At 39.0% G+C, this 26580-nt stretch overlaps 1 protein-coding gene across 2 annotated transcripts in view; it reads left to right on the top strand.

Moving 5' to 3' along the window:
• The window catches only part of LOC306854618 (out at first protein homolog), a 29353-nt gene extending 3442 nt beyond the window's left edge, over positions 1–25911 (top strand). Inside the window, exons 2-4 of one of the 2 annotated variants that reach the window (XM_079392782.1) lie at positions 20989–21123; positions 21411–21591; positions 24295–25911. In XM_079392782.1, the coding sequence (XP_079248908.1) occupies positions 20989–21123; positions 21411–21591; positions 24295–24563 (585 nt within the window). In that variant the 3' untranslated portion in view covers positions 24564–25911. The remainder of the gene's footprint in view (positions 1–20988; positions 21124–21410; positions 21592–24294) is intronic. The other variant, XM_079392783.1, reaches the window with a different exon arrangement.
• Positions 25912–26580: the final 669 nt, after the last annotated feature.

The raw sequence follows: 26580 nt of genomic DNA, 5'->3' as shown, positions 1-26580 counted from the left end.
TCATAATAAAAAAAAACAGGTATAGCCGAGTAACAGACTAGCCTTTTTCCAGTCTGTGTGGAAAACGTGGGCTGTTTGAGATTCTTCAACCATGGTCTGCTTCAGCTCTGTTTTGGGGCTGCAGGAATTCCACTAACCAATCACAATCCAGCTGTGCCTGTTTGGTGGAAGAGATACTATGTGTGATCGTAAATCTTTCATCTCCAACTCAAGCTCTTCTCTTAAACTGTTCCGTTGTTTTTGTAGTGGTATTGTGTTACTCATCGCTCTGCCTCTGCCCACTGGTAGCATAGACAGCGGTGAAGATGAATTAATCTCAACTCGCATCCTCTGCCAACTGAGGAGCAGACCGGTCTGCTTTTATGCTCATCTTCCATATTGGGATATTTGTGACCTGCTTGGACTCAGTCCAAACCTCCTCTTTCCTTTGAAATGTAATCGGCACGTAACTTTTAGGCTTGCTGGAAACTTCATCACATTAGATTCAACTTTAGAGCAATCATTTATTGTTGCTTGTGGCAAGACGTGTTGCGTTGGCTTTGGTATGAGGAACTCATCATAAGTTCAGTGGCATTTCGAAGTTGTTTCGCTTTTCAATTTGTCATTTTGTCACTTGTGGGAACTTGTCTGTCTTTTATGTGCCAGTTTTTCAATCAGCATGCAGTGTGTTTGGATGCTATCCATGTGCGTGAACCTGCCCAGTCTAACCTGTTTCAGAAGGTCCCACTGAGTCTGAGTCACGTGAGATGGATGTGACCTTAACCACACACTGCACACCGCACAGGCTTGAACAATCTCTCTCATGAAGCGTCATGACACAAAAACGGTGTGCATTGTCTCTAACTAGTTTGAGATAAATACAGATTGAATTCAAATTTTCATGCAAGTGTGTCGGCAACAGGCAGGCCATTTCTGGCTGCCCCTTGGCTACAAGCTGATGTCTTTATTCAATGCAGAATAAGACAGATGTTGACCCTTTGAATGCTGCTGAGCAGGAAGAGGCCTCTTTTACCCGCAGAGAGAGCGGCACACACTGTTATGCAAAATGCTTTGAACTGTTCAAGTCAGTTGATCCAGAGCACATTTGCGCAGTGAGCAACTGAAATATGCTGATTTTTAATCATACTTTTCTTGAACCTCCAAGCACAGCAATCCTTTAATTTGTGTGTGTTGCAATTTGTTAAAACTCTTGATTGCAGAGCACAGATTGCTTTAAAAAAATCCCTGTGTGAACTTAAAATGGACTGTCTTCATGTTTCATAAATTGTCACAAGCAAATAGCAGTTTGATTGCTCAAGATTGCTGTCATTGTACCTTAGCAGCATATGGTGTACTTAATCAACATGCTAGTTTCTTCCTCAGTCACTGGATTTCTAGATATGAAGGATACACAAATTTACACTTTTTTTCAATGGCAGAAGATTGAAGACCATAAATATTTGTAGTAATTGTGCAAGCAATTGTCCAAATCCAACTTTTAAATGAACTTCTGATGGCAAATTTTTCACTTAGGAGTGAAAGTGAGAGATTGTGAGCATTGCAACAGATGTTTTACCTTTTTATTTTACTTTTAATCACTATTGAAGCATCAATTGTTCTTTAATCCTGTAATTGTATTTCCTAATAAAGTTACTGGGCAGCTGCCTGCCAGCTCACCAAACCTAGTTTTTATTTGCATAGGAACTTGGTGAATGCTTTTGGACCTTGAAGGTATATGAAGAGTATTTTACTACTTATAGCTGAATCACTATATAGCCAGAATTAGTTTTCATTATTAAACATGCTTTATCATTATTAAGGATTAGCTGTTTCCTTAAAGCCCCTCTAAAACTGAATGTTTTAACAGCCACAAGAGAATAAATAACCACCGATCTGTTTGATTCATTGCTTTATGAATCAAGCCTTGGGTTACATCAGTTCTTGCTGAGTCCAACTTCCCATTGAAAGGCATTGTATAACCCAGGGTTACATTTTTGTTTTCTTGATGAGGCATATCTTCATAGACATGAGATGTACTTCCTCTTTTAGTTCACAGGCACAGCATGAATCCTCCCTGGTGCGTTAGGGTCTTGTCTTTTCTTCTCCCACGCTCTGACGTCTCCCTCTGGGTCTTGTGCAATACCTTTGGCTTGGAATGTTGTGTTGAAATATTGGCATAACAGTTATAAAGAGGCATCAGGTTTAAGATCTTGAATTATTATTCAATACATGAGCCTTTGTGCCAAATCAAGATGTTTTGTTAGTTATGAGATGGTTGTGGAAGGAGTTAACAGCCCATAGGAGGTACCGCCGTGATCCTGACTAGAGCAGATGAGCATATATCAGTGACTGTGAAGCACAATCAGACAGCTGTAACGGGGTCAAAAACGTCCCTGCCGTCCCACAAGAGCTCAAGTTAGCCACATGCCAAATGAGAGTCAAAGGTCACACGTTGACAGCCCAGTGGAAGCAATGGCCTTCCATTACCATTAGAGCCAAGCGCCTCTATTTTTGCCATGCTGTTTGGTTTTTGGTGTCATATTCTTAAGATGTTACCAAAACAGAATTGCGTCAAGTTTTATTTAGCGCAATACATGGTGTGGTTTTGTTCTTAGGTGTGTAAGACCTCAAATTCCTCTTGAATTTAAGCACAGCTCAAACATTTCTCCCACGCTCTCTCTTTTGTCCGAGGTTGCTGTTCATCAGAGCGAAAGGTTAAATGCTGGCATGCACCTGTGCCTTTTCACAAGCCTCCTTAGAAAACCAATTAAACATCTCTGCCGTCACAGAAGGAGCTGTAATCCAGTTAAGGGAAATTCTAGACAATAGTGTTTCCGTAACTTCTTCTCAAAGAGGAACCACATTCACAATAAACATTTAGCATACCTGATTCTTCTGGATCATGTCTGCATGCCTTGTTATTTGTTTCTATTAATCTTGAAACTTTACCCCACTTACCTTTAACTGCTCTGGGAGTTTGGTTATTTGCAATGCATGATAACTGTTCAATCTTTTAAGTCTTGCCAATCTGGAATTTTTTTCACAAGGGAAATTTCAAAGCATGCAGACCTGCATTCTGACTCGATTACTTCAGTCTAGTGATATGTCTTGAAGGAATAGTTCACCTGAAAATGAAAATTGTCACTCTTTACTCACCCTCATGTCGTTCCAAACCTGTAAGACGTTCTTTCTTCTGTGGAACATAAAAAAATAGTTTGAAGAATGTTTCAACTGTTTTTGTCTATACAATGAAAGTTGTTTTGGAATCCATTGACTCTCATTGATTGGACAAAAAACATGAAGACATCTCAGGTTTGCCATAAGTCATGCAGGTTTGGAACAACATGAGGATAAGTAAATGACTTTAGCTAGGAAGGCCAGAAACATACTTTACGCAGATCAATGCTTGGCAAACATGCATTTGTATGCATTTATGTGGTAGTAAAAAGTACTCCAGGGGGCTTTAGAGTTACCTTCAAATGTCTACGCCATTAAACCAGATGCGTTGTTACTCAAGTAGCAGCTATAAAAATGTCGACAGTTGAATGTGTGCTATTGCATTTACTAAACTGTTGCTCCTCCATGACATTGAGAAAACTGACTGTAGAAAAGAAGAGCATTTATGTTAACATTATTTATGGCACGTTATGAATTATGTTCAGATAGATTTCAAATATACAGTATGATGTGTGAAACCGTGCATTCACATACAGTATCACAGAAATGAGTACACCCCTCACATCTTTGTAAATATTTTATTATATCTTTTCATGTGACAACACTGAAGAAAGTACACTTTGCTACAATGTAAAGTAGTGAGTGTACAGCTTGTATAACAGTGTAAATTTGCTGTCCCCTCAAAATAACTCAACACACAGCCATTAATGTCTAAACCGCTGGCCACAAAAGTGAGTACACCCCTAAGTGAAAATGTCCAAATTGGGCCCAAAGTGTCAATATTTTGTGTGGCCACCATTATTTTCCAGCACTGCCTTAACCCTCTTGGGCATGGAGTTCACCAGAGCTTCACAGTAGGGGTGTGCGATATGACGATTTTTGATCGTGGACGATAAAAATGTCTCCACGATCTGCTTTTGAAGAAATATCGTAGTATCGCGCTACCGCGCACATTGTCAAATACAGTTCTGGTCTCCGTCTCTATATACTGTACAACACGACATACAGCAGTAGAGTTACTCAGACAGGACACTGCACTTATTCGCGATCGCAAAAGTACATTATTTGCATACAAGCCTTGCTGGTTAAATGTTTAATTCGCGCGCTGGTCTGACGTGCGCTTGTTCTGAGCGCATACACCTGAAGCACGCGCACTAAAACGCCTGTCTAACAGCGCCTGATTACTCAACTAAGTTATATTTTGCGCTAATACTGTCAAAACACACAAGGTTTACATACAGACGGAGTTGGTTATCTCTAAAATGAAAGTAAATAGTTAAGAGAGAAACGGATGCGTGCCTGAACTGTATATTAGATGCGTGCAGCTCTTAAAGGGACAGGACACTAAACATGCTGTCGACTGTCATTAAAGGGATAGTTCACCCTAAAATTGAATTTCTGTCATTATTTACTCAGTGGAAAACCAAACAGTTGCTGGTCTACATTGACTTTCATAGTAGGAAAGAAAAATCCTATGGAAGTCACTGAGGACCAGCAACTGATTGGTTTCCCACCTTCTTCAAAATAGCATTTATAAATGTTCAGCAGAAGAAAGAAACTCATTCCGGTTTAAAACAACTTTTGAGTAAATGATGATATAAAAATACAACATTATGACAGAATTGACAGACAGATGACAGAATATTAATTTGTGGGGGAACTATTCATTTAACGTTAACAAAACAACAAAACGCAAAAGAGAAAAATCCCTCTCTATTCTTGACTGAAAAACTTTAATACAGTTGCTTTAGGAATCAGTCTATCTAGTGTTTTATTTTTATATTTGTTCATTCAATTTCATTGAATGCTCTGCTAAATACACCTATTGTACCTGGAAATAAAGCACTGTTTGTTTTATTTGTATATTATGTGTATTTGTAATGTGTATCTTTGTTCTTATTTTTTAATAAGAAAAATAAAATAATGACAAAGATTTTTTTATCTTCGCCCACTTTGGCCTAAATATCTGCCATGCATCTTTGTCTTTCTAGTTTGGCTGTAATGCTCAGACAACTTGTAAAACCAAAATAGTAAAACTAACAAAGAATCGGGATAAAAATCGTGAATCGTGATATTTCTATAAAAAATCGTGATATGATATTTTTCCCATATCGCCCACCCCTACTTCACAGGTTGCCACTGGAGTCCTCTTCCACTCCTCCATGATGACATCACTGAGCTGGTGGATGTTGCTTGAGCTTGCGCTCCTCCACCTTCCATTTGAGGATGCCCCACAGATGCTCAATAGGGTTTAGGTCTGGAGACATGCTTGGCCAGTCCATCACCTTTAACCTCAGCTTCTTTAGCAAGGCAGTGGTCGTCTTGGTGTGTTTGGGGTCGTTATCATGTTTGAATACTGCCCTGCGGCTCAGTCTCTGCTTCAGTATGTCACAGTACATGTTGGCATTCATGGTTCCCTCAATGAACTGTAGCTCCCCAGTGCCGTCAGCACTCATGCAGCCCCAGTCCATGACACTCCCACCACCATGCTTGACTGTAATCATTACTTTGACTGTTTTTTTTTTTTTGGAGAGATATTGCCATTTGATTTTCAATTTTTTAATTTGCAAAGTCAAGCTTCAGCTCAGTATTGTCAATAATGTGCAGCACAGTATGAGTATTGCTACCCTGCTGGTAAAAAACTAAGCAAAAACAACATAAACCATCACAGAAATTATTTTTGTTTTGGGCATTATTCCAATAGGAATTACTGTTGTTCTATTGGTTGCTATCTGCTAGATTACATCCCACCAATAGAATGCATTAAATACCAGTAGACACCATTATAGTTTACATTAAAACCAATACAATTCCTATTATAACCTTTAAATCCATAAAATTTTCTATTGTGTTTTGGGAGGGGTTCTACCGTTGTTGTTGTTTTCTGTAGGGAAGATTATAATGGTATTACTACATTTACTGAATTATTGAATTTCACAGGAAATTCACTATAATACTGAACTTTGATTTCAGTGATTTGGACTATGAGATGGACACTTGCTTCTTGCACTCTATGTTGCACTTTACTTTTGCTTTAAAAAAGGAAATTTCATAGAAATTTGGATTTCATTTGGTTTAATAAAATATTCCTAAGTAAAATTGTAGATTTACTGCGGGAAATTAATCATTTAGATTAATCGATAAATTAGTCGATAGATTAATCAATAAAAATAGTCGTTAGTGGCAGCCCTAAGAGCGATAACACCAAATTTAACACACCTGCTCCCCATTCACACCTAAGACCTTGTAACACTGAGTCACATGACACACGGGAGAGAAAATGGCTAATTGGGCCCAATTTGGACATTTTCACTAAGGGGTGTACTCACTTTTGTGGCCAGCGGTTTAGACATTAATGGCTGTGTGTTGAGTTATTTTGAGGGGACAGCAAATTTACACTGTTATACAAGCTGTACACTCACTACTTTACATTGTAGCAAAGTGTCATTTCTTCAGTGTTGTCACATAAAGATATAATAAAATATTTACAAAAATGTGAGGGGTGTACTCACTTCTGTGAGATACTGTATATTTTCATAGATTGGGCCTTAGAGTAATTGTTGTGGGAAATTAAAAAGAATCTTTATTCCTTCGCGATAATATCGCACTTGCAATGAGGCAAAAGCTGCAGTAAGTCCATGTGTATCTTTCAGTGAAGCCCAGTTCTGTGATCAGCAGTAAATCTCAATCCGAAGGCCAGAGAGCGCTCTCACGCCGAAACTCCAAATAAGCCCCGCAGAAGAAACCCAGGAAATGCTGCAGCTGAATAAACAAAAGATTTAACTACTTTCATTAATTCAACGGGACTAATAAACACAAGACTACAACAATATATGGTTTATCTGAGTTCTAAAGTTTCTAATAAAGTTTTTAATAATGCAATGCCTTTATCACTGCTTAGAATACTATGAAATATGTTGCGTGCCTTATTCTGTGTAAGAAGCCACATCATCTCACTGAAGGATTTATTTCAAACACTCGACTGACGTAATGAAGTGAGTTTGGAGTAAAAACGTTATTAAACGTGGTATTTGCACATGCTTTCAGAAGGAGCAGTATTTACTACACAGAGCCGTAGTTCACGGAGAAGCTAAGCAAACAATTTTCATTAGTGCTGCGCAATTTCATAATATCGATGTATAATATCGATGATATCGTCAGTATTTTTAGCGTTGCTTGTCAGTGAACTACGGCTCTGTGTAGTAAATGCTGCTCCAACTGAAAGCAGGAGATGGAGATTTACTACTTATTATAGAACCAGTTTTGCTGACAAGATGCGCACGACTATGACAAGCCCTTTATCGCCCAGCCCTACACAGATCTGTCTGTAGTTTACTCACAATTTGAATATAATAATGCAAATGTTAATAATGCATGTAATATGAAATCCTGAAATATACCAACTTGTTTTGCACAACATCATTTTTTTTTATTTCTCTTGTGTATCTGTTGTGCAGTACAAAGTTTTTTGATGACAACATGTGCATTATATTGGAACCACGCATCTTAAGCAATTCCAATTAATGCCTCTTGGGTAGATGTTATTCATGCCAGTTGACACAATGGAAAGCAGTACTTGCAAACATAAAACAAAAATCTTTAATGTGGCAAAACAAAGAGCATTTAATTGACATGGTTTATAAAATCATTCATCAGTGTCACTGAATAGTACTGGCAGAATTAACAAAAATACATTCTATCACATCTTTCATTGTTGGTAGTCTCTGGAGATGAATTGAGATGGTGTTTTATGTTTAAGAAACACAAACAAACATGAAGTTGGAAGGCTAGTCTTATATAAACTACCACAAATTCAGATCCAAACAACAATCACTTGGATACAAGTTCCAAAACTTTAGCACAAAATAAAGCAATAATCCTTGGGAAGGCTTGAGTCATCGTATGTGCACTTGGCTTTAGTTACACTAACAGTCAAAAATTTGGAATAATTGTTATTGTTATTTTTAAGATTTTTGAAAGAGGTCTCTTATGCTCACTGAGGCTGCTGATCAAATTGATCAAATGAGACCGTAAAGCCATGATGTTACCAAAAATGTCTATTACAAAATAAATGCTGTTCTTTAAAACATTCTAGTCATCAGAGAATTCTAAAAAGTATATCAGTTTGAACAAAAAATTTAAAGCAACAAATAGGGGTTGACCAATTATCAGCCTGGCCGATATCAAGCATTTTTATAGTTATTGATATCGGTCATTTTCAAAAGTGATTTTCCGATGAAATAGGCTAATTTAAAAGCATTTAAAGATAATTTGTCAGATCCCTTGTTATTCTTAATTTTGACATTAATTTTCTTTTTTACACCAGACATCGGTTATCGGTCTACTTGATATGTAATAATCAGTATCAGCATCAGCCCTGAAAATCACATATCGGTCGACCCCTAGTTCTCAACATTGGTAATAATAAGAACCAAATCAGCATATAATGATTTTTGGATGTTGTGACTCTGAAGACTGAAGGAATGGCTGCTGACAATTCAGATTGTGTGTGTGTGTGTGTGTGTGTGTGTGTGTGTGTGTTTGATCAATTAAATGCAGCACTGGTGAGTAAAAGATAATTCTTAAAAAAAAAAAAAAAACGTTAAATCATTAATTTACTTATACTTGTATTATTTTGACAAATATCTGTCCCCCCTCCCCCCATATTCAATGCAAGTCAATGGGAACCAATGCGGTTTTGGACTCCAGACATGGACAAACAGTTGAATCCTCTTTCAAAATATCTTTGGTGCAGCCAACCTTTCATCTATGACTTTTTTGTTCTTGATAATGAATCAACGTTGTATATCTGATGTGAATTTTATGGCATGAGCACCATTTGGAGCTGACAGTGAAAGCAGCGCCAAGTTTTGTGACAGTGCCACAGCCAGACGTCAGCATAGTCCAAACAGACACATTGTGATCCTGCAGCAGAAAGCAGGACCAGGAGCAGAAGATAATGTTTGCTTTGACTTCAGAGATGCCATATATTTCTTCAGGACTGTCAAAATTAACTTTTCGGCACTAAGATTTATGTTCTGCCTCTAATCTGGGCATTTGGTAGACCTGCTGAAGGTGGGTGAACGACTGAAAAACTGAGCCCAGGATCAAGCTGACTGAAGTATTTACTCGCTAACCTGGCTTAGACATGTTCCTGCATGTAAGGGGTCAAACAGAGAATTGTAACAAGACCCCGGAGGAAAGCGAAAGAGAAACCACAGATAAGGAAAGAGGAAATTGCCAAGCAATGAAGATAAAGCATAGTTGTAAAGAGAAATCAATGATTGAGCAACTGATATCAGGTCAGCTCGCATCAGCAGATGTGAGTGGTCTACCTGTGCAGTGTCAGTTTGCTGGGTTTCTCCTTGTTGTCATTGAGGTGTTTGCAAAGCAGTGACGCCAACCCTTCCCTGTAATTAAACTGAGTGCCTAGAGCAATTCCCCCACCAATGCCCCCTTCTCAAACCAAACCGCCTGTCTGCCGGCTGGTAGGTCCTTCTAGTGCCGGAGCTTAAAATAACAACGGCCTGCTCACTCCCCCCCTCTTGTGTTTGCTGATTGTTCTGTCACCCATGCGGTAATTCCAGCAGGTCTGCCTCCTCCGTCAGTCTAATTACCTTCCTGCTGCTTCCTCCTCGGAAGAGCTTCCATGCAGAACGGTTCTTTATTAGCACTAAAGTTTTGAGTTACATTTAACATTAACTTAGCATCATTTCATGTCCAGAGACAGGGGTCTGTGTACTTGCTGTCTTATGTTATAGTGTCTATTGTGAACAAAGTTTCACACAAATGCTAGTAGATAGTATTTGAACCACTTACTGATCCTTTTCCACAAAAAGTATTATTTTGTGATCAAGATCTGACCGAGGACAAAATAAATTAGCGTAAGCATTGTAAAAATACACTACTTTTCAAAGGTTTGAAGTGTTTTACAGCATAAAGCAATATTATGAAATATGATACATTTTTTTAAATTAGTTTTCTATATTTAACAATGTTGATAACATTTCGTGTTATTATCAATGTTAAACACAGTTGGGTTGCTTTTTTTTTTTTTTTGTTAAAATACTTTTTTTTCTAAATTCTTTGAATAGAATGTTTAAAAGAATAGCATTCATTTGAAATGAGATTATATATATATATATATATATATATATATATATATATATATATTTATTAGGGGTAGAGGTCGACCGATTGATCGGCCGAGTTTTGGCATTTTTTTATTAATCGGCATCGGCAAGCAACATGTGATGCTGCCTCGTGCGGCAAGCAGATTGCCATTCCACTGGCACAACGGATAACCCTGTGATGTCCCCCTCTGCCTGCTAACTTTTTGAAGAGAGAACTACCTGGTAGAGCGGTGCGATTAATCGAAATCGAATCGCAATCACGATTTGAGCTGTTGTGATTTGCTAATCGCAAAGCCTGCGATGTGGACACGATATTACTCTGATCCAGATCACATGCACGACTGCCAGCCTTGAGTGACAGTCTTACTAACCAACAGAGTAAGCGCACCTTCTCCCTGATCAGCACTGCTCTAGCCAACTGCGTAAACACCCACCGTTTAAAAAGGGTCAGATCGAAAGTTAGGCAAATTAAAACTAAAGAATATATATATATATATATATATATATATATATATATATATATATATATATATATATATATATATATATATATATATCTATCTATCTATCTCACGGACGAGCCGCACACACTTTTATACTCACGGTCTCGCGTCCGGTTCTGCTCCGCAAGTCTCTCACGAGCGCATCTGGCAATATGGACGAGGCCTGATGCACGCGCACAACCTGTGTCCACTCGCGCCTGGCTCGGCGTTTAAAACGAATGTAAATTAAGTCTAACTGCTTGTTAATTTCACTTGGATGATATTAAACATTCAGCACATTTTCCACTTGTTCTTAAAATCCCCAAAATACTTAAAAATGAATAAATCAGCCCGTGTAACATGTAATACTTTAATAATTGACTAAAGAAATACAGTTCTTTTATTTATAAAAAATAAACAAATCTTTCCTGTGAAATTCAGTAATTCTGTGAAGTACAGGTGTATCTCAATAAATTAGAATGTTGTGGAAAAGTTCATTTATTTCAGTAATTTAACTCAAATTGTGAAACTCGTGTATTAAATAAATTAAATGCATACAGACTGAAGTAGTTTAAGCCTTTGGTTCTTTTAATTGTGATGATTTAGGCTCACATTTAACAAAAACCCACCAATTCACTATCTCAACAAATTAGAATACTTCATAAGACCAATGATAAAAAAAAAAAACATTTTTAGTGAATTGTTGGCCTTCTGGAAAGTATGTTCATTTACTGTATATGTACTCAGTACTTGGTAGGGGCTCCTTTTGCTTTAATTACTGCCTCAATTCGGCGTGGCATGGAGGTGATCAGTTTGTGGCACTGCTGAGGTGGTATGGAAGCCCAGGTTGCTTTGCGAGCGGCCTTCAGGTCATCTGCATTGTTGGGTCTGGTGTCTCTCATATTCCTCTTGATGATATCCCATAGATTCTCTATGGGGTTCAGGTCAGGCAATGAATCTAAAATATGACTTACAAGAAAAAAATTAACTTTTTCACCACTTTCTAATTTATTGAGATGCACCTGTACATAATAAATAATATTTTTCAAATAAATCGCGAATACGGAAACATTTGATTTTGTGTCGAATGAGAGACCCAACGTTGGTTTCAGTTTCGTTTTAGCCTAAATTAATTTGTTTTGGCTTGTCGTTTATAGCTAGCTTAATTCTTGTTCTTTTCTAAATACTGTTAATTAAAAGCATTTGTTGTGGAGTGAGGGGAACTAAAATAGCCTAGCTATGTTTACAGTGTTTATTATAATGTTTGTAAACATTTCACGTCGGCATTAGGCCTATTTCTGAATGAAATAATAAAATGCGACTTATACGTGACTTTTCTCTCTCTCTCTCTCTCTCTAAAAAATGCAATTTTTTTATACGCACAGCATATTTTAAACATGCAGCAAACCTTTTTAAATATTTTGATAAATTACTGAAAAAAAATTAACATCCTTGAGATGAAGGGGAAAAAAAAAGAAAGAAAGAAAATCGGCCAAACATATCGGCCCAAAAAATCGGCATCATATATTGGCCATCGGCTGCCCTGATTTCTAAATATCGACATCGGCCAGAGAAAAACCCATATCGGTCGACCTCTAATTAAGGGTGCTCTGATTGATCGGCTACCGATCACTATCGGCCTATAATCATGTTGGGATGTTTGATCGGCAGTCTCTAAAAAGGCTGATCTCAAAAAAAATTATTTTAAGCTGAAGACGTGCCTGCTGTGAAAGAATTGACAGGACATACAGCGGCAATGTCTCAGTCTCTGTCCGGCGTGGGTGAAATAATTATAATGCTGTACAATTCATATTTCTTCATTAAATAACTTATAAAGTCATTTGAAAGGTTTCTGTGAGACATAATTTCACAAACAGCATGAATCACTGCGCGCGCTCTCTCTCATCTCTCAAAATGCGCAAATGGCTTCAAATCACATCGCGTCTGCACTATAAGCGAGCTGTACACTGCACAGTTGACACAGGAATTGTCACTTGCACAATCAAGGTAGTGTCGCATCGTAACTAAAGTTTATAAATTGCATTTCTTTTTAATTCTTGTCAGTGTTAAACCATTCAGCGCTCGTGCACTCACGCACACTCGAAGCGCACACGCATAACGCCAGGTTCACACACACACACCGTTAGCGTTGCGTATGCAGTGTGTATTCTTTCCGCGCTCATGTTAACGGATTAGAGCGTTCATACGGCACATGGTTGCGGTCCAGCAGTGCGTTCCAGGAGCGGTGCGTCTGCAGCAGTGCAGGACTCGTTTCCGCTGCACACTTGACAGCGCATTGTTCTTTATGAACCACAGGATTGCTTGTAAAAGATTTAAATGTCAAAGGAAAGGCAGTAGAGCTGACTTTCTGTCAATGGTATTGTCAGGTTTGTGATAATGTAAGAAAAGTAGTTTAAATGTTTTGTCACTGTGCAACAATTGCACGATTGTCAAAACAAAAATGCTGTGCATGATTAAACGTTTAGGTGAGATAAATATACATTTTTGAAAAATGTCTAGAAAAATGCCCTCCTGCACCCTTCAAATGAAAAAATCCCCTCTCACAAGAGTTACCTAAGGGGAATTCATTTTCAAAAATGAAATTCAGGCCCTGAATAAATGTCTAAAAATCTTGATTGGATCATCACTATAAATAATTCTGCATGATAAAAAGAAGGCTTTAAAAAATCTGTATGGGTGATCGTATCGGCAAATACTGCTTTCTATGATCGGCCTCAAAAATCCTGATCGGAGCACCCCTAATAAATAAATAAATATATATACGTATATACACACACTATATTGCCAAAAGTATTGGGACACCCCCTTCTTTAGAACAGGAGGAGGCACTTCCAAAACTGTGGTAACACAGATTATGAAGCATAATTCACGTATTTAAAAACTGTATTTCCATCTCTGTTGCAACAGTTTTGAAAGTGTCTAAAATGAATGTACCCATATACAAGTCATGTGTTTGGTGATGAGTTTTTGGCTCAAGGTCTGCATTTAAAGTCACACCAGAGGTGTTTAGATGGGATTAGGATTTTGCTTTATGCAGACTAGTCAAGTTCTTCCACACTGACTGAATCAATAATTTCTTTTTGAACCTTGCCTTATACACAGAGGCACTGTCATGTTAGAATAGAAAAGGATTCTGTCCAAACTGTTGCTATAAAATTAGAAGCACACAGTTCCCTAGAATACCATTATATGCTTAAACATTAAGATTTGTACTCATGGAAATTACTAAAGTAGTCAAACCTGTTCATCTCAAAAAATTAGAATATCGTGAAAAATTGAATTTTTTGTAACTTATTTCAAAAAGTGAAACTTTCATATATATTTTAGATTCATAACATGTAAATAAGATATTTCAAAAGTTTTTTTTTTTTTTAATTTTGATGATTAGAGTTTACAGCTCATGAAAGTCAAAATCCAGTATCTCAATATATTAGAATATTTATATTTGAGCTTCATTAAACAACCATCTCTACAGTATAAACTCGGGGTAAAATCTCTTGTTCTTTGAAACCACAATAATTGGGAAGACTGCTGACTTACTAATGGTCCAGAAGACAATCATTGACACCCTCCACAAAGAGGGTAAGTCACAGAAGGTCTCATCAAGTTCAGGAGCTAACGGAGCTACGCGGCTTGATGATGGCGCACTGGCTTACCAGCAGTAAGAAACTGGGTCTCTTCAGGGAAACTCTCTCTTTGGGCGGTTCTGAGGATCTAAAATTCTGCCTTCTGGTAAGTTTCAGCTGTAGGCTCTTGAGAATCAGATGGGGCCGCCCCATGTAGGTACTCTGCAGTTGCTTTCACTAAGTCATTAAAGCAGTGGAACTCATTGGGATCAGGAGGGGAAGGGTACCGAAATCTGTTTTTTGGGAGCTACTCGTGATCGGGCAGTTATGAAAGCTACCTCAACTTGGCCACAACCATATCACCCTGCAGCCCAAGACCGGTTGCCCACTTTAGCTAAGCAGGGTTGAGCCTGGTCAGTACCTGGATGGGAGACCTCCGGTGAAAACTAGGTTGCTGTTGGAAGAGGTGTTAGTGAGGCCAGCAGGGGGTGCTCACCCTGTGGTCTGTGTGGGTCCTAACGCCCCGGTATAGTGACAGGGACATTACACTGTCAAAAAACACCATCTTTCGGATGAGTCGTTAAACCGAGGTCCTGACTCTCTGTGGTCATTAAAAATCCCATGGCACTTCTCGTAAAGAGTAGGGGTGTAACCCCATTGTCCTGGCCAAATTCCCTCTATTGGCCCTTGTCTATCATGGCCTCCTAATAATCCCCATACACTTGATTGGCTCTATGACTCTCTCTCCTCTCCGCTCCACCTGTAGCTGGTGTGTGGTGAGCTCACTGGCGCCGTTGTAGCTTGGCAAGTGGATGCACACTGATGGTGGTTGAGGAGAGACCCCCCCCCACATGATTGTAAAGCGCTTTGGGTGTACAGCAATACACAAAAAAAGCGCTATATAAATGCATCATTCATCCATCCATTCATTCATTCATTCAACTTGATCGTGTGGATCTTCAGTACACAGGTACCCAACACAACCATAAGCCCGCCCTGATGCATCGCAGAAGATATGGACTTCTCTGATACAACTGGGGTGGTCCAAATGAGGCTTCACATAACATTGAGGCAAAATTTGTTTCTCCAGATGGGGTAGTTCACTCTCCCATGCCAACCAAGCTTCCAGTATATCACTAGGGAGTAGTGGGTCATCCCATTCTCTCTGTTTATTCCACAACAGTTGAACAAGAATTTTGGCTGTTGTGGTGAATGGGATGATGAACCCAAGTGGGTCATACTGGCTGGCCAACACTCGGTAAATATTCCTCATAGGTTGTGGGACTTGCTTCCTTCAAGTGGGATTTGTATATCAGTGTGTCAGATTTACACCTCCATCGTAGTCCCAAAGCAGGTTACTGCGGGTCCATTTGACTTTGGTTGAGCCACTGATCACTGTCTTGAGACAGTATTTCTGGGGGAAGGTGCCTTATGACTTCTGGGACATTGCTTGCCCATTGCCTTAACTCAAAGCCACCACCATTCAGCAGTTCACTCAATTAGTTAACCAATGCTTGGGCCTCTTCAGGAAACGAGAAGCTCTGGAGGCAATTGTCTACATAGAAGTGCCTTTCGATTGCATCACGGACATCATCACCTCCTTGACTGTGTTCAGTAACGTGCCTTTGAAGTGCATAAGTTGAACAGCATGGGGAACAGGTAGTTCCTAATGGCAGAACCTGTTATTTGTGTACACTAGGTGGGCTGTCTCCATATCGCGCCACAGGAACCGTAAGAGTGGTCTGTCTTCAGGGAGAAGTCTCACCTGATGGAACATACCCTTTACGTAACTGTTGACAACTGTGGAATGTTCTCTGAATCGCAGCAGGACACCTAGTAGTGAAGAGCTCAAGTTGGGGCCAGACAGGATCAGTTCATTCAGATTGTTTCCTTGATAGGTAAAGGAACAGTTGAACACAATTCTGGCTTTCTCATTGTGAGTCACCATGTGATGTGGTATGAACCACGACTCTCTGGAGGACTCCCACACTTCTTGACTCACCTTCATGGCATATCCTGAGTTCTCAAGTTTCCGGATTTCTGAGTTGTATGCTGTGGCACGATCTGGGTCTCTGAGGAGGCACTTCTCTGTACTTCGTAGGTTGGCAAGGACTGACGTTGGTGGGGCAAACAAAGTGGGCATGGATTGCACCCTTAGCAAAGGTGTGGCATATCGCTGGACTCCATTTATGTCCACCCTAACTGTCTTAGTATGCAAGAGGTCCATTGCTGCCTGATCCTGTCGAGACCTGGTAACCAGCTTCTCGTTTCTGTATGGCAAGATGTCGAGCTTCCAAAGTTTTTCAGCATGATGATGCAGCTTGGCTGATGGGGAGAGAGTGGCTGTGAACAGGCAGGACTGGGATCCATTCTGTTGTGGTAAGTACTTAGTAGGACCTTGAAGTGTCCAGTCAAGTCTTGTCTTAACAGCAACAGGCCCCCCAGGAGGTCCTAACCTTACTGGTATGATTGGGGTTATCAGGTGTAGAAAATCTGAACCAATGAGGAGAAGGGGTTTGGCACCTTTGATCTCTGGCAGGGGCAACTTTCGCAGGTGTCTGTATCTGCACTGCAATAGTTTAATTTGGTACGTGTGCTCTGCTAGGCCTAACTGAGCGGCAGTGAAGGCTCCTCCAATCTTGTAGACTGTCTCAAGTTGGCTGGCTGGTGAGATAGTGAAGGACACAGATGAACCTTGCATCACCCAAAGGTCTTGTCGCACTGTTCTTAGGGTAAGGCTCTCCAATGGACCCTGGAATTTCAGCTTTCGTGCTGCATCTTGGAGGAGGATAGTTCGCTCCGATCCATCATCTAGGATAGCGTAGGTTTCCAGTGTATGACTGCCATTATGCAGGAGCACCTTACTGACCTTAAGAAGGACTTGACTGCATTCAGCCTTCCTGTCGAGGTACAGGATATCAGTGGAGGATTTAACCAGTCCGCAAGTCATTTCAGCATTGGATTTCTCCTGTTTGAAAGAAGAGCAGTCAGATGTTTACCTTTGCAGGTAAAACCTTTGCAGGCACTGTGCCGCTTGGTGACTGTAGCCACATCTCCAGCAGCGCCGGTTGTTTATAATCCACTGCTTCTGCTGCTGCTTGGTGAGCTGAGAAAAGTTAGAACAATCATCCAGACTGTGCAGGTTATTAAAGCAGTAAGGGATAGTATACTCTAACCTTTTCAGGCCACTGTGAAGTGGACTTTGCAGCAGGAGGTGCTTCAGTAGAGGTTGTTTGGGTAGAGCCTAATAACACAGTCATTGGCTTGCTTCGTGCTTTACTATCTCTCTTGGGCTCTCTTTGTCTTTTAGCAGCCTCATTGTGAGTCTCTATCCGATCAAGTATATCACCGCCTTCCTGGATCTATAGTTCATACTCCAACCACTCAGAAAAGTCCAGGAGGGAGGGAACTCCTCTCTTCAAGGGGTGAAGGTATCGTCTAAAGTTGGCTCTGAAGTCCTGTGGTAACTTACTGCTCAGTCTGGCCACATGTGATCCGCACTGAAGTTCAATGCGTCCTTTTTGCTCCAGTTGTTCCAACTACAGTTGCTAGAACAGTTGTTCTAGCATTCCAACCAGAGCTCTAACTCTGTGCAAATTTACGGAATCCAACAGAATCTCCTGATCGGATAGTTGGCCCATCCATCAACTCTGCAGTTCTCCGCAAGGCCAGTTGGTGAGGTTGACTATAGTGCTGGATGACAGAGGCCATAGTATCTGAATAAGGGTATAGAGAGTTACTGTAAGAGTCAGTGATGAGAATTGCTTCTTCGAATTTGAGATGGTCCATCAGAATCTGGTATTTGAACCTCTCTGTAGCATCAGGGGGGAGAATGTTCTCCAGGGATATTCGCAGCCTTGCAAATTCTCTAGGGTCATCACAGATGAAGTCTGGGATGGAAGGTTTGGGACCCCTATATGATCTCTCTTGTCTATGGGGTTGTAAATCAGTGACGCTGTAGTTGGTGGCAGTGGAGGGGCTTCTGTATTACCAGAGTTTGACCACAACTCTGACTCCCCTGCACCATCACTTGGCTGACAATACTTTAATGTGGATGGGGGAGATGACCGCTTCAGTTCTAGTATAAATATGTTCCTTCAGCTCCTCCATAACATCTGTGCTACCTGGATTAGGCCGTTTCAGGCTCTCATCTGAAGTCACTGGGGGAGGTGGTGGTGGCCAGTCTTCCTCCTTTTCCTTAGTAGCTGACTGCTGGGCAAACTGAGGTGGTATATCAGCTGGATGCTTCATTCTAACACTGGGGGAAGGCTACTAATTGTGAAAGAGGATAAGGCGACAAAACAGCACTCTTGTCCATTCGATGCTGCATGTCCAACACAGCCTGGTGTAACTTCCTATTATCCTCCTGTAGCTGCTGGAGAACTTTTAGCACTGATGGGGTATACTGAGATGGTATGGGAGTTCTCTCATGGAGGGGAACATGAGCGGAGGCTGAGGGCATTTCTTCCATCCCTTCTGTGGTCCAGTTGTGGGGAATGGAATACTGTGGGAGAGACGTCATCTCGGCAGATCTCTCCATATGTCTCTCTCTATCCTTCATCCTTGAAGAATGTTGACTGGAGTGGTCAAGTCCTAGTGGACGTAGAAGATCAACCTCGTATTCCTTTAACCAGGCAGTAGGATGCCTTGGGCGGTGTGAGCGAACATCATCTGGTCTAATGTCTCTGTCTGATGGAGCACGGGCCATATCTGTCCACAGAAATCACCAGATCCAGCTCGAAGGACCAGTTTGTAATGAAGGATTCAATCTGTTGCCAGTTTAAGTGATGATCACTGTGGTCCATTGGTTAGAATGCATGAGGCTTGCTTTCATCAACAGTTTCTTTATTCCACACTTGCAACAGGTGGATAGAGATGTGGTTCTACAGAAATAAATAATACATATTCTTAGTCCAATTACATCAATCATCCATCATAAATACATTACTGTATAATTAAATATGGCACGTTCAGTTAAATAGTTACTAAACTTGGTCTATAATGGATAATTGTATTTATACATTGACAGCAATTTGCTTGAAACTATTGGCAAACTATATGTTTAGGCCATAACCTGCGTCACACGTCTCATTAAATATAAACAATAACAGTAAGTAACAGAAACAATCGTCTGTAAAGCCTAATGTAATATCAGCGATTTATATTTAACAATATTCACGATGCAAGATGCAATATTAGTTATAATAATGTCATCGAATATCAAACTAACCGTAGATAAAAAGTGCTGCGTCATCCAGTCATTTAATGGAGAATCACAGAACAGTAATGCAGTAACAGTATATAACGTGAATAATATCACTTAGACCACTCTTTTTGTCTCAGTAAATATACATAGCATGTAAACATTTATATACTCACTGTTTGTTGCACGCACAAATCCACCAAAGAAACAACAACTAGCAACACAGAACTCTCACTGACCGTCACATCGCTCAAACTAAAATGTCCTCTAATGCGTTAGTCTTTGAAGTCATATTAAAGCAGTCCGTTAGTGACCTCTACTGGACTGGTTCGTACAATCCTTTACAACACTCCTACTTTGCGAGCGAAACCCTGAAAGCTTGCTCCCTTCTGTCGGCTCAGTGTTCAAGACCTTACTGTGAAAAACAAGAGGAGGAGGAGGGAGTGGGGGGAATGTGTCTTCTGCTGGCAGAGTCATGGGGATGCTAGAGCAAGGAGAAACTGATGAATGGGTAGACAGGTCCACGGCCTTGCTTTCCTCTCTGGGCTTTCCCATAATGCCTTTACATGGAAGTCTTTATAGGTACAGGGGCACTGCCAGATATCTGGTCTGGTTGCTAACAGCAACTTAATGACGTGCTGAAATATACAGTTTCTCTTTGTTGTTCTAGCCTGGAACGCTATAAAATCTTCAATGAGGGTCTGACTGTAAACTTGAAGGTTGACAGCTGACTTTCATATGCTTTTTTTTTTTTTCATTAAATTAATCAAAAATGACAGTCAAGATGTAATTATATATTATAATATAATTATATATTATACTATAAATGACTTGTCACAAAAGATTAAAAAAATTCATTAAACTTTACATTCAGCAAAAAAACATGACAATTTCCACAAAAATAAGCAACAAAAAACATCTTTTAACATTGATAATCATAAGAACCATTAATAATGGAGTGCCAATAATTGATAATGATTGAGCATGAAATCAGCATATTAGAACAATTTCTGAAGACTGAAGACAATTCAGCTTTGCCATCACAGAAAAAAAAATTGTAACATGCAAATTTTAGTACTGTTTTTACTGCATTTTTGTTTGAATAAAAGCTTTCTTTTTTTTTTTTTAAAGATTTATTTTTGGATAGGGATAGGGTAGTTAAGTATTGACAGGAAGTGAAGTGGGAGAGAGAGAAGGGGACTGGATAGGGAAAGGTCCCCGAGCTGGGACTTTGAACTCGTGACACCCGAAGCGCAACAGCACTATATCCCGGCACGCTGCCCACGAGGCTATTGGTGTCGACTGAATAAAAGCTTATTTCAAAAACATAAAAAGAAAAATGTAATTACTTCAATTCACTTTTGACCGCTAGTGTATTTCTTAAGGAGTGGCACAGTTGAAAGATGACTACATGTTTTTCTTTTCAGGATGTGAAGATCTTCCGGGCGCTGATCCTGGGAGAGCTGGAGAGAGGGCAGAGCCAGTACCAGGCGCTCTGCTTCATCACACGGCTCAACCACAATGAGATCATCCCCAGCGATTCCATGGCCCGACTCCGACAGGTCAGTCAGTTGCTCCCAGGCTCCCTCGGAGGCTGATAACAGGGCAGGGAGAAGTCACTCGGGTGAAAACAAGCAGAGTTGAGCTCATGAGTTAACTGTGTTGTGTAGGAGTGTGATGTTTTAAATGGGAGAGGAACAAGGCTGTAAAAGGCCTTTGAGTAGTTCCTGGGAGGGTGGCCAAGGTCTTAGATGTGTAAATATGACTGAAAGGTGTGAGAAAAGACTGGAAACATCTAGCTTTAAAGAACGACAGGACTAATACTAAAATCTTCCTTTGTGTATTACAGAAAAATCCCCTGGCCATCCGCACGGCAGAAGAGAAGAGAAGCACGGAGATGCTGAGCATGAACGTAGCAGTCAATTTGACACGGACATGGCAGCTGAGCGCCCACATCCACAACATGTGCAGTGTCGCCCACGAGGCGGTGTACACACGCGAGGCTGATGTCAGACATTGGCTGGACAAAGGCAAGCATGCTTACTGCATCCCTTAATTACACCCTACCAAACCCAGCACGCTTAAATATATCGCTGACATAGTGCACTTCACATATTGACCCTCTATAGCCTGATGTATGAAATAATAGTCGCACAAATCACTTGAAATCCAAAATAACCTTTATTCAAAATATGTCAAAAGTAAATTAATCACGATTTCAAAAAAGCACACTGTAGATCATGTATCATTTGACACATCAGGCTTTAATGGTGAATTATAGATACCAACTACAATGTATTTTCATGATTGAAATTATAGTCTTTGAACCATTGATTAAATTCTGCATTTTTGCAAAGTTTTGATGCCAAGAAAGGATGAAACCAGGTTATAAATGAATATATTGTATATATAAATGTGCATAAATATATTTTCAATGTGTTTATATATTTGTATATAAATATGTATTTGTATATAAATATGTATTTGTATATATGTATTAATAATATTGAACATATAGAAAATTTAGACAAAACATTTCGGTAACACTTTAGTATAGGAACCAATTCTCACTGTTAAATAGTTTCTTATTAGCATGCCTATTATTAACATATTGGCTGTTTATTAGTATTTATAAAGCACATATTCTGCATGACCATATTCTACATCCCTAATCCCACCCAATAACTAAATTTAACAACTACCTTACTATTAATAAACAGCAAATTAGGAGTTTGAGGCAGAAGTCATAGTTAATGATTTGTTAAAAGTGATGTGATTTTAATAATTAAAATATAAAATATATAGCAAATATATCAATTGTATTAGTAAGAATAATAAAATATATGATGTATCAAGAAAACTTTTATAATGAAAAGTGATGTGATTCTTAATTGTATAGAGTAATTGTAATAAACCTCTGTCTCTCTCTATATCTATTATGTCTATCAATATCATATAAAAATAGAAATGAAATTATTATGAATAATTAAAATAAATTATGGTATCACAAATATATAGTGAAAAGTAATGTAATTTTAATAATGATATTAATAACTATATTTAGACTATATTTGTAAAATTATTTACATTAATTTTATGACTTGATTGGGTTAAATACTAATATTAAATAAGACTCTTTACTTGAATTATCATGTTTAGCTCATTATATCATATCATTATAGACCAGTGTTGTGAGTAACACGTTACAGAAGTAACGGATTACTTTTTACTGTAACGCAGTAGTGTAAGGCATTACTAATCAATTTTCAGTAATATTTTACTCTGTACATGTTCAGTAATGCCTGCAGTTTTTTTGTTTTTTTATTTAAAGTCGGGCTCTGACTTTTTTATGTCCCTATAGGGCTGGGCTTCGGGACAATATTCACGTCATAGTTCAGACGCGGGCCGGTCCTCGGGCCTGTTTTAGGCTTCTCCTTATCTTTATATTTTAGACATCCATCAATTATTAATGAAAAACAATTTCCGTGCTGGTGGAAATAACATGAGTCCGTGCTTGATGGTGTTTAGTGTCCCGCAGCAGCAGCGAGCCGTCAGCGCAGCTGAAGAGTTCTGCATTCAAATACACGCAATAAAGCACAAGCCCCAGCAAAAGTAATTACCATGAATGTGTCCGGGGGAAATAGTAAGGATTCGCCATCTCCTTGTTAGACGCGCCTTTACAGAGAAGTGCATTTTCACGGATAACGATTATATTAAATATTTTTTGTTTTAATTTTTATTTATTTCGTTAAGTAGTAATTTAAAGCTTTCTATAGATATATTTATCATGTCTGTGAGGCATGTATTCGCCGACTTTCGGTTCATTTTTGTGAAGCGCTCCTGTTCAAGATAAAAGCACAACGTTTTGTTGACATTGTGAGTGCACACAAATAAAAGTAGACCCTTTACAGTTACGAATGATATTTCTCTTACCTTTATGAGCAAAAATTATGGTGTAAGTTGTTTCCATTGAAAAAAAATTCCAATTGATTGTGCTGGTGCCTCCATGTCCTGCGCTTTAACTTCCATTCTCCGCACAAACTGGATGCATCACACATTTATCTAGGTTTAACGTTTAAACATTGTTATATGCTTGAACTGTTTTAGTATATCTATAGATTTTATTTTAGGCAAGTCATGATGATTTGAGAAGGCTAAATTGATCAAGCTTAAGCTATGATCAGCCTGCCGGTCTGCTGCTGGCCGCTTGGTCGTTACTTTACGAAAGAAAAAACTTATTTAATGAACAAAAAATGCTCCAAACGTTTTTTCTAAATGAACTTAATAAAAAGCCAGAACGAAATATAAACACTTTGCCATTAGGGCAGGGCTCTAGTACATTTTGTCATTTTAGAATGTTAAGCTGATGTTAAGATATTTTGGTGAAAGGAACTCAAAAGTAATACAGGAGTCATGTACCGCATTACAATTCTGAGACAGTAATATTGTAAGGTATGGAATTACTTTTAAATAACAGTAACAAGTAATCTATAATGTATTACAGTTTGGAAGTAACTTGCACAACACTGTTATAGACCTAGCGACAGTAAAACAATAAAAATAATTGAGCTTTATCCAACTCTTTTTCCACATCAGTTTAATGTAGTTAGACATAGTACAGATGCATTACTGTTTTAATTGGAACACATCTGCATTTGTTACGCCTCACTGACCTACATAGTTTGAAGCTTGATGACCTTAAACTATAATAAATGATTTTTCTGATTCTTCAGGAATGGAGGGCTCCATGTTCGAGCCTCAAGCCGTGGAGGTGCCAGGCCTACAGAGCTGTGGGACAGTGAAGGACCTGTGGCAGCCTTGCTCCTGCAGCTATAACCTCAGACTGGAATGGTACCCCTGCTTGCTGAAGTACTGCCGCAACAGAGATGTCCCTGGCAGGGGCAGCCCGTATAAATGCGGCATCAAGAGTTGCAGCAAAGGCTACCAATTTACTTACTATGTGCCCCACAAACAGCTGTGCCTATGGGAGGAAGAGACCTAGAACCACATATGCTTCTGCAAAAACATATTTAATGTGACCTTCACCACCTCCAAGCCTTCAGACTCGTGCCTTCTGCACAGAGCAGAAATTATGCTAGATGGGTGTGGATGGTGTGTGATTTGAGCAGTTTTCCATGTCTTTGAGCTGGCCAGTAGTTTTAAAGCTCTTTCTGCTTTTACAAGCACCGTGGAATGGAATTGAGACCCAATTGAGTCTGGGATGAACAACCTGTGAATTAGTCAGTATATAACAAGATGTAATCTTAAAATTAGCTGGATCTTGTCAGGTTGCCAATTTTCATTTTTTTTCTGAAACTGATATTATTTATTTTGCAGTGGGATATGATTGAAGACACTTAAGCACAGCGCACACGTTCAGAGAAAATGCCTTTTTTCTCGCTCTTTTTAGTTTTGTATTTTGACTGTTAGATTCAAAGCACTGTGGTAGTACGCATGCTTTGATTATTGGTACATACAGAAAATGTTATTAATTGAGTCATTCAACGTTTAATTCAGACCGATTCAATCATGTGAATTATCTCACCTCGAGTCTTAATGCTGGGATTCTTTGGGAGTGTTTTCATTTTCATAAGAATGGACTTGTCTTTACTCCGTTGCACAATAGTATCATTTAAGGACCAGTTGGATCAATACAGTTTGAAAAATGGGCTCTCATTAGTTGGGAACAGGCAACATTGCAAGAGTGACATGAGGAAACCAAAGTAATTGTATGTTATTCGGGAAATAAAAGACAGAGTAAGGCACCAGGCTGATGAAATCCTGTCACTACTGTGTATCCAACACTACCATCTTCTGGTTATGCAGCATTACTGTCACTCAGGCTCCTCCAATCAGTATGACCTCGAAACATCAGCAGAGCTGTGAAACCATCACAAATACGGATTCACAAACGTCCTAGAAGAAATCACTTTCATTCGACAGGACCAAATCCGCAGAGTGAGCTCTATCATGAAGAATAGAAACTGTATTATTGTTTCACATTTCACAACATTCACCTTCAACTCACAACTTGCCTCTCTTACCATGTGAATGTTCATGTTTAACATGCCACAGGTGACTCGGTTGTCCTTCATGGTACTAAAATGTTTATACTGATTTATTTAATTTTGTTTGAGAGTTTAAGTGTTATGTTAAGTGTTTTTTGAGATTACACCTCCCCAAACAGCCATTGTCTGGGATACAAGTGCCTTGGTGACTCAGTGTTTACTGACTCTTTTTAAGGATAAAGCTGGTATGAATAAAGTATCAAAACTATTTTCTTATGAAAATGAATATGAGCATAATATGAAGTCATTTTGAATAAAAGCTCCTTCAGCAAAGTCTCTTTTATAACCCGTGTCTTTTTTAGTTAGGAAAACAAAGATGTTTTTTGCAGAGCTGCAACATTGTGATTTGGTGTCAAGCCACCTATATCGTTTAACATTTTATAAATACTGTAAGAATGATTTTAATGTTTATTGTTATACACTACTGTTCAAAGCAAGCACCACAACTGTTTTCAACATTGATATTAATAGGAAATGTTTCTTGAGCATCAAATCAGCATATGAGAATGATTTCTGAAGGATCATGTTACACTGGAGTAATGATGATGATAATTCAGCTTTGCTATATCAGGAATAAATTACATTTTGAAGTGTATTAAAATAGAAAACCTATATTTTAAATTGTAATAATATGTCATAGGGATGCTCCGATTGATCGGCTACCGATCATATCGGCCGATAATCGCTTGGGGAAGTTTGATCGGTGGTCTCTAAAAAGGCTGATCTCAAAAAACCGATCTCAAGCTGATAGTATGTTAAATAGTATGTTAGTATGTATGATAATTGATAGTATGTTAAAAGCGCATTTTAGTTCATATTCATGGTGCCTCAAAATAGCACATCTGAGTTCACTTAGATGATCTACTAGTACTAGTACTGAAGTATCATTTTTAGTATATTAAGTTCAAAATGAGTGCGCGAAAATAGAGCACTTTAAGTACATTATGGAAG

Source organism: Barbus barbus, assembly GCF_936440315.1.
Source record: "Barbus barbus genome assembly, chromosome: 34".
In the NCBI taxonomy this organism is placed as follows: domain Eukaryota; kingdom Metazoa; phylum Chordata; class Actinopteri; order Cypriniformes; family Cyprinidae; genus Barbus; species Barbus barbus.
Note: the sequence above shows the minus strand (reverse complement) of the source record. Positions and strands in the feature narration are given on the sequence as shown.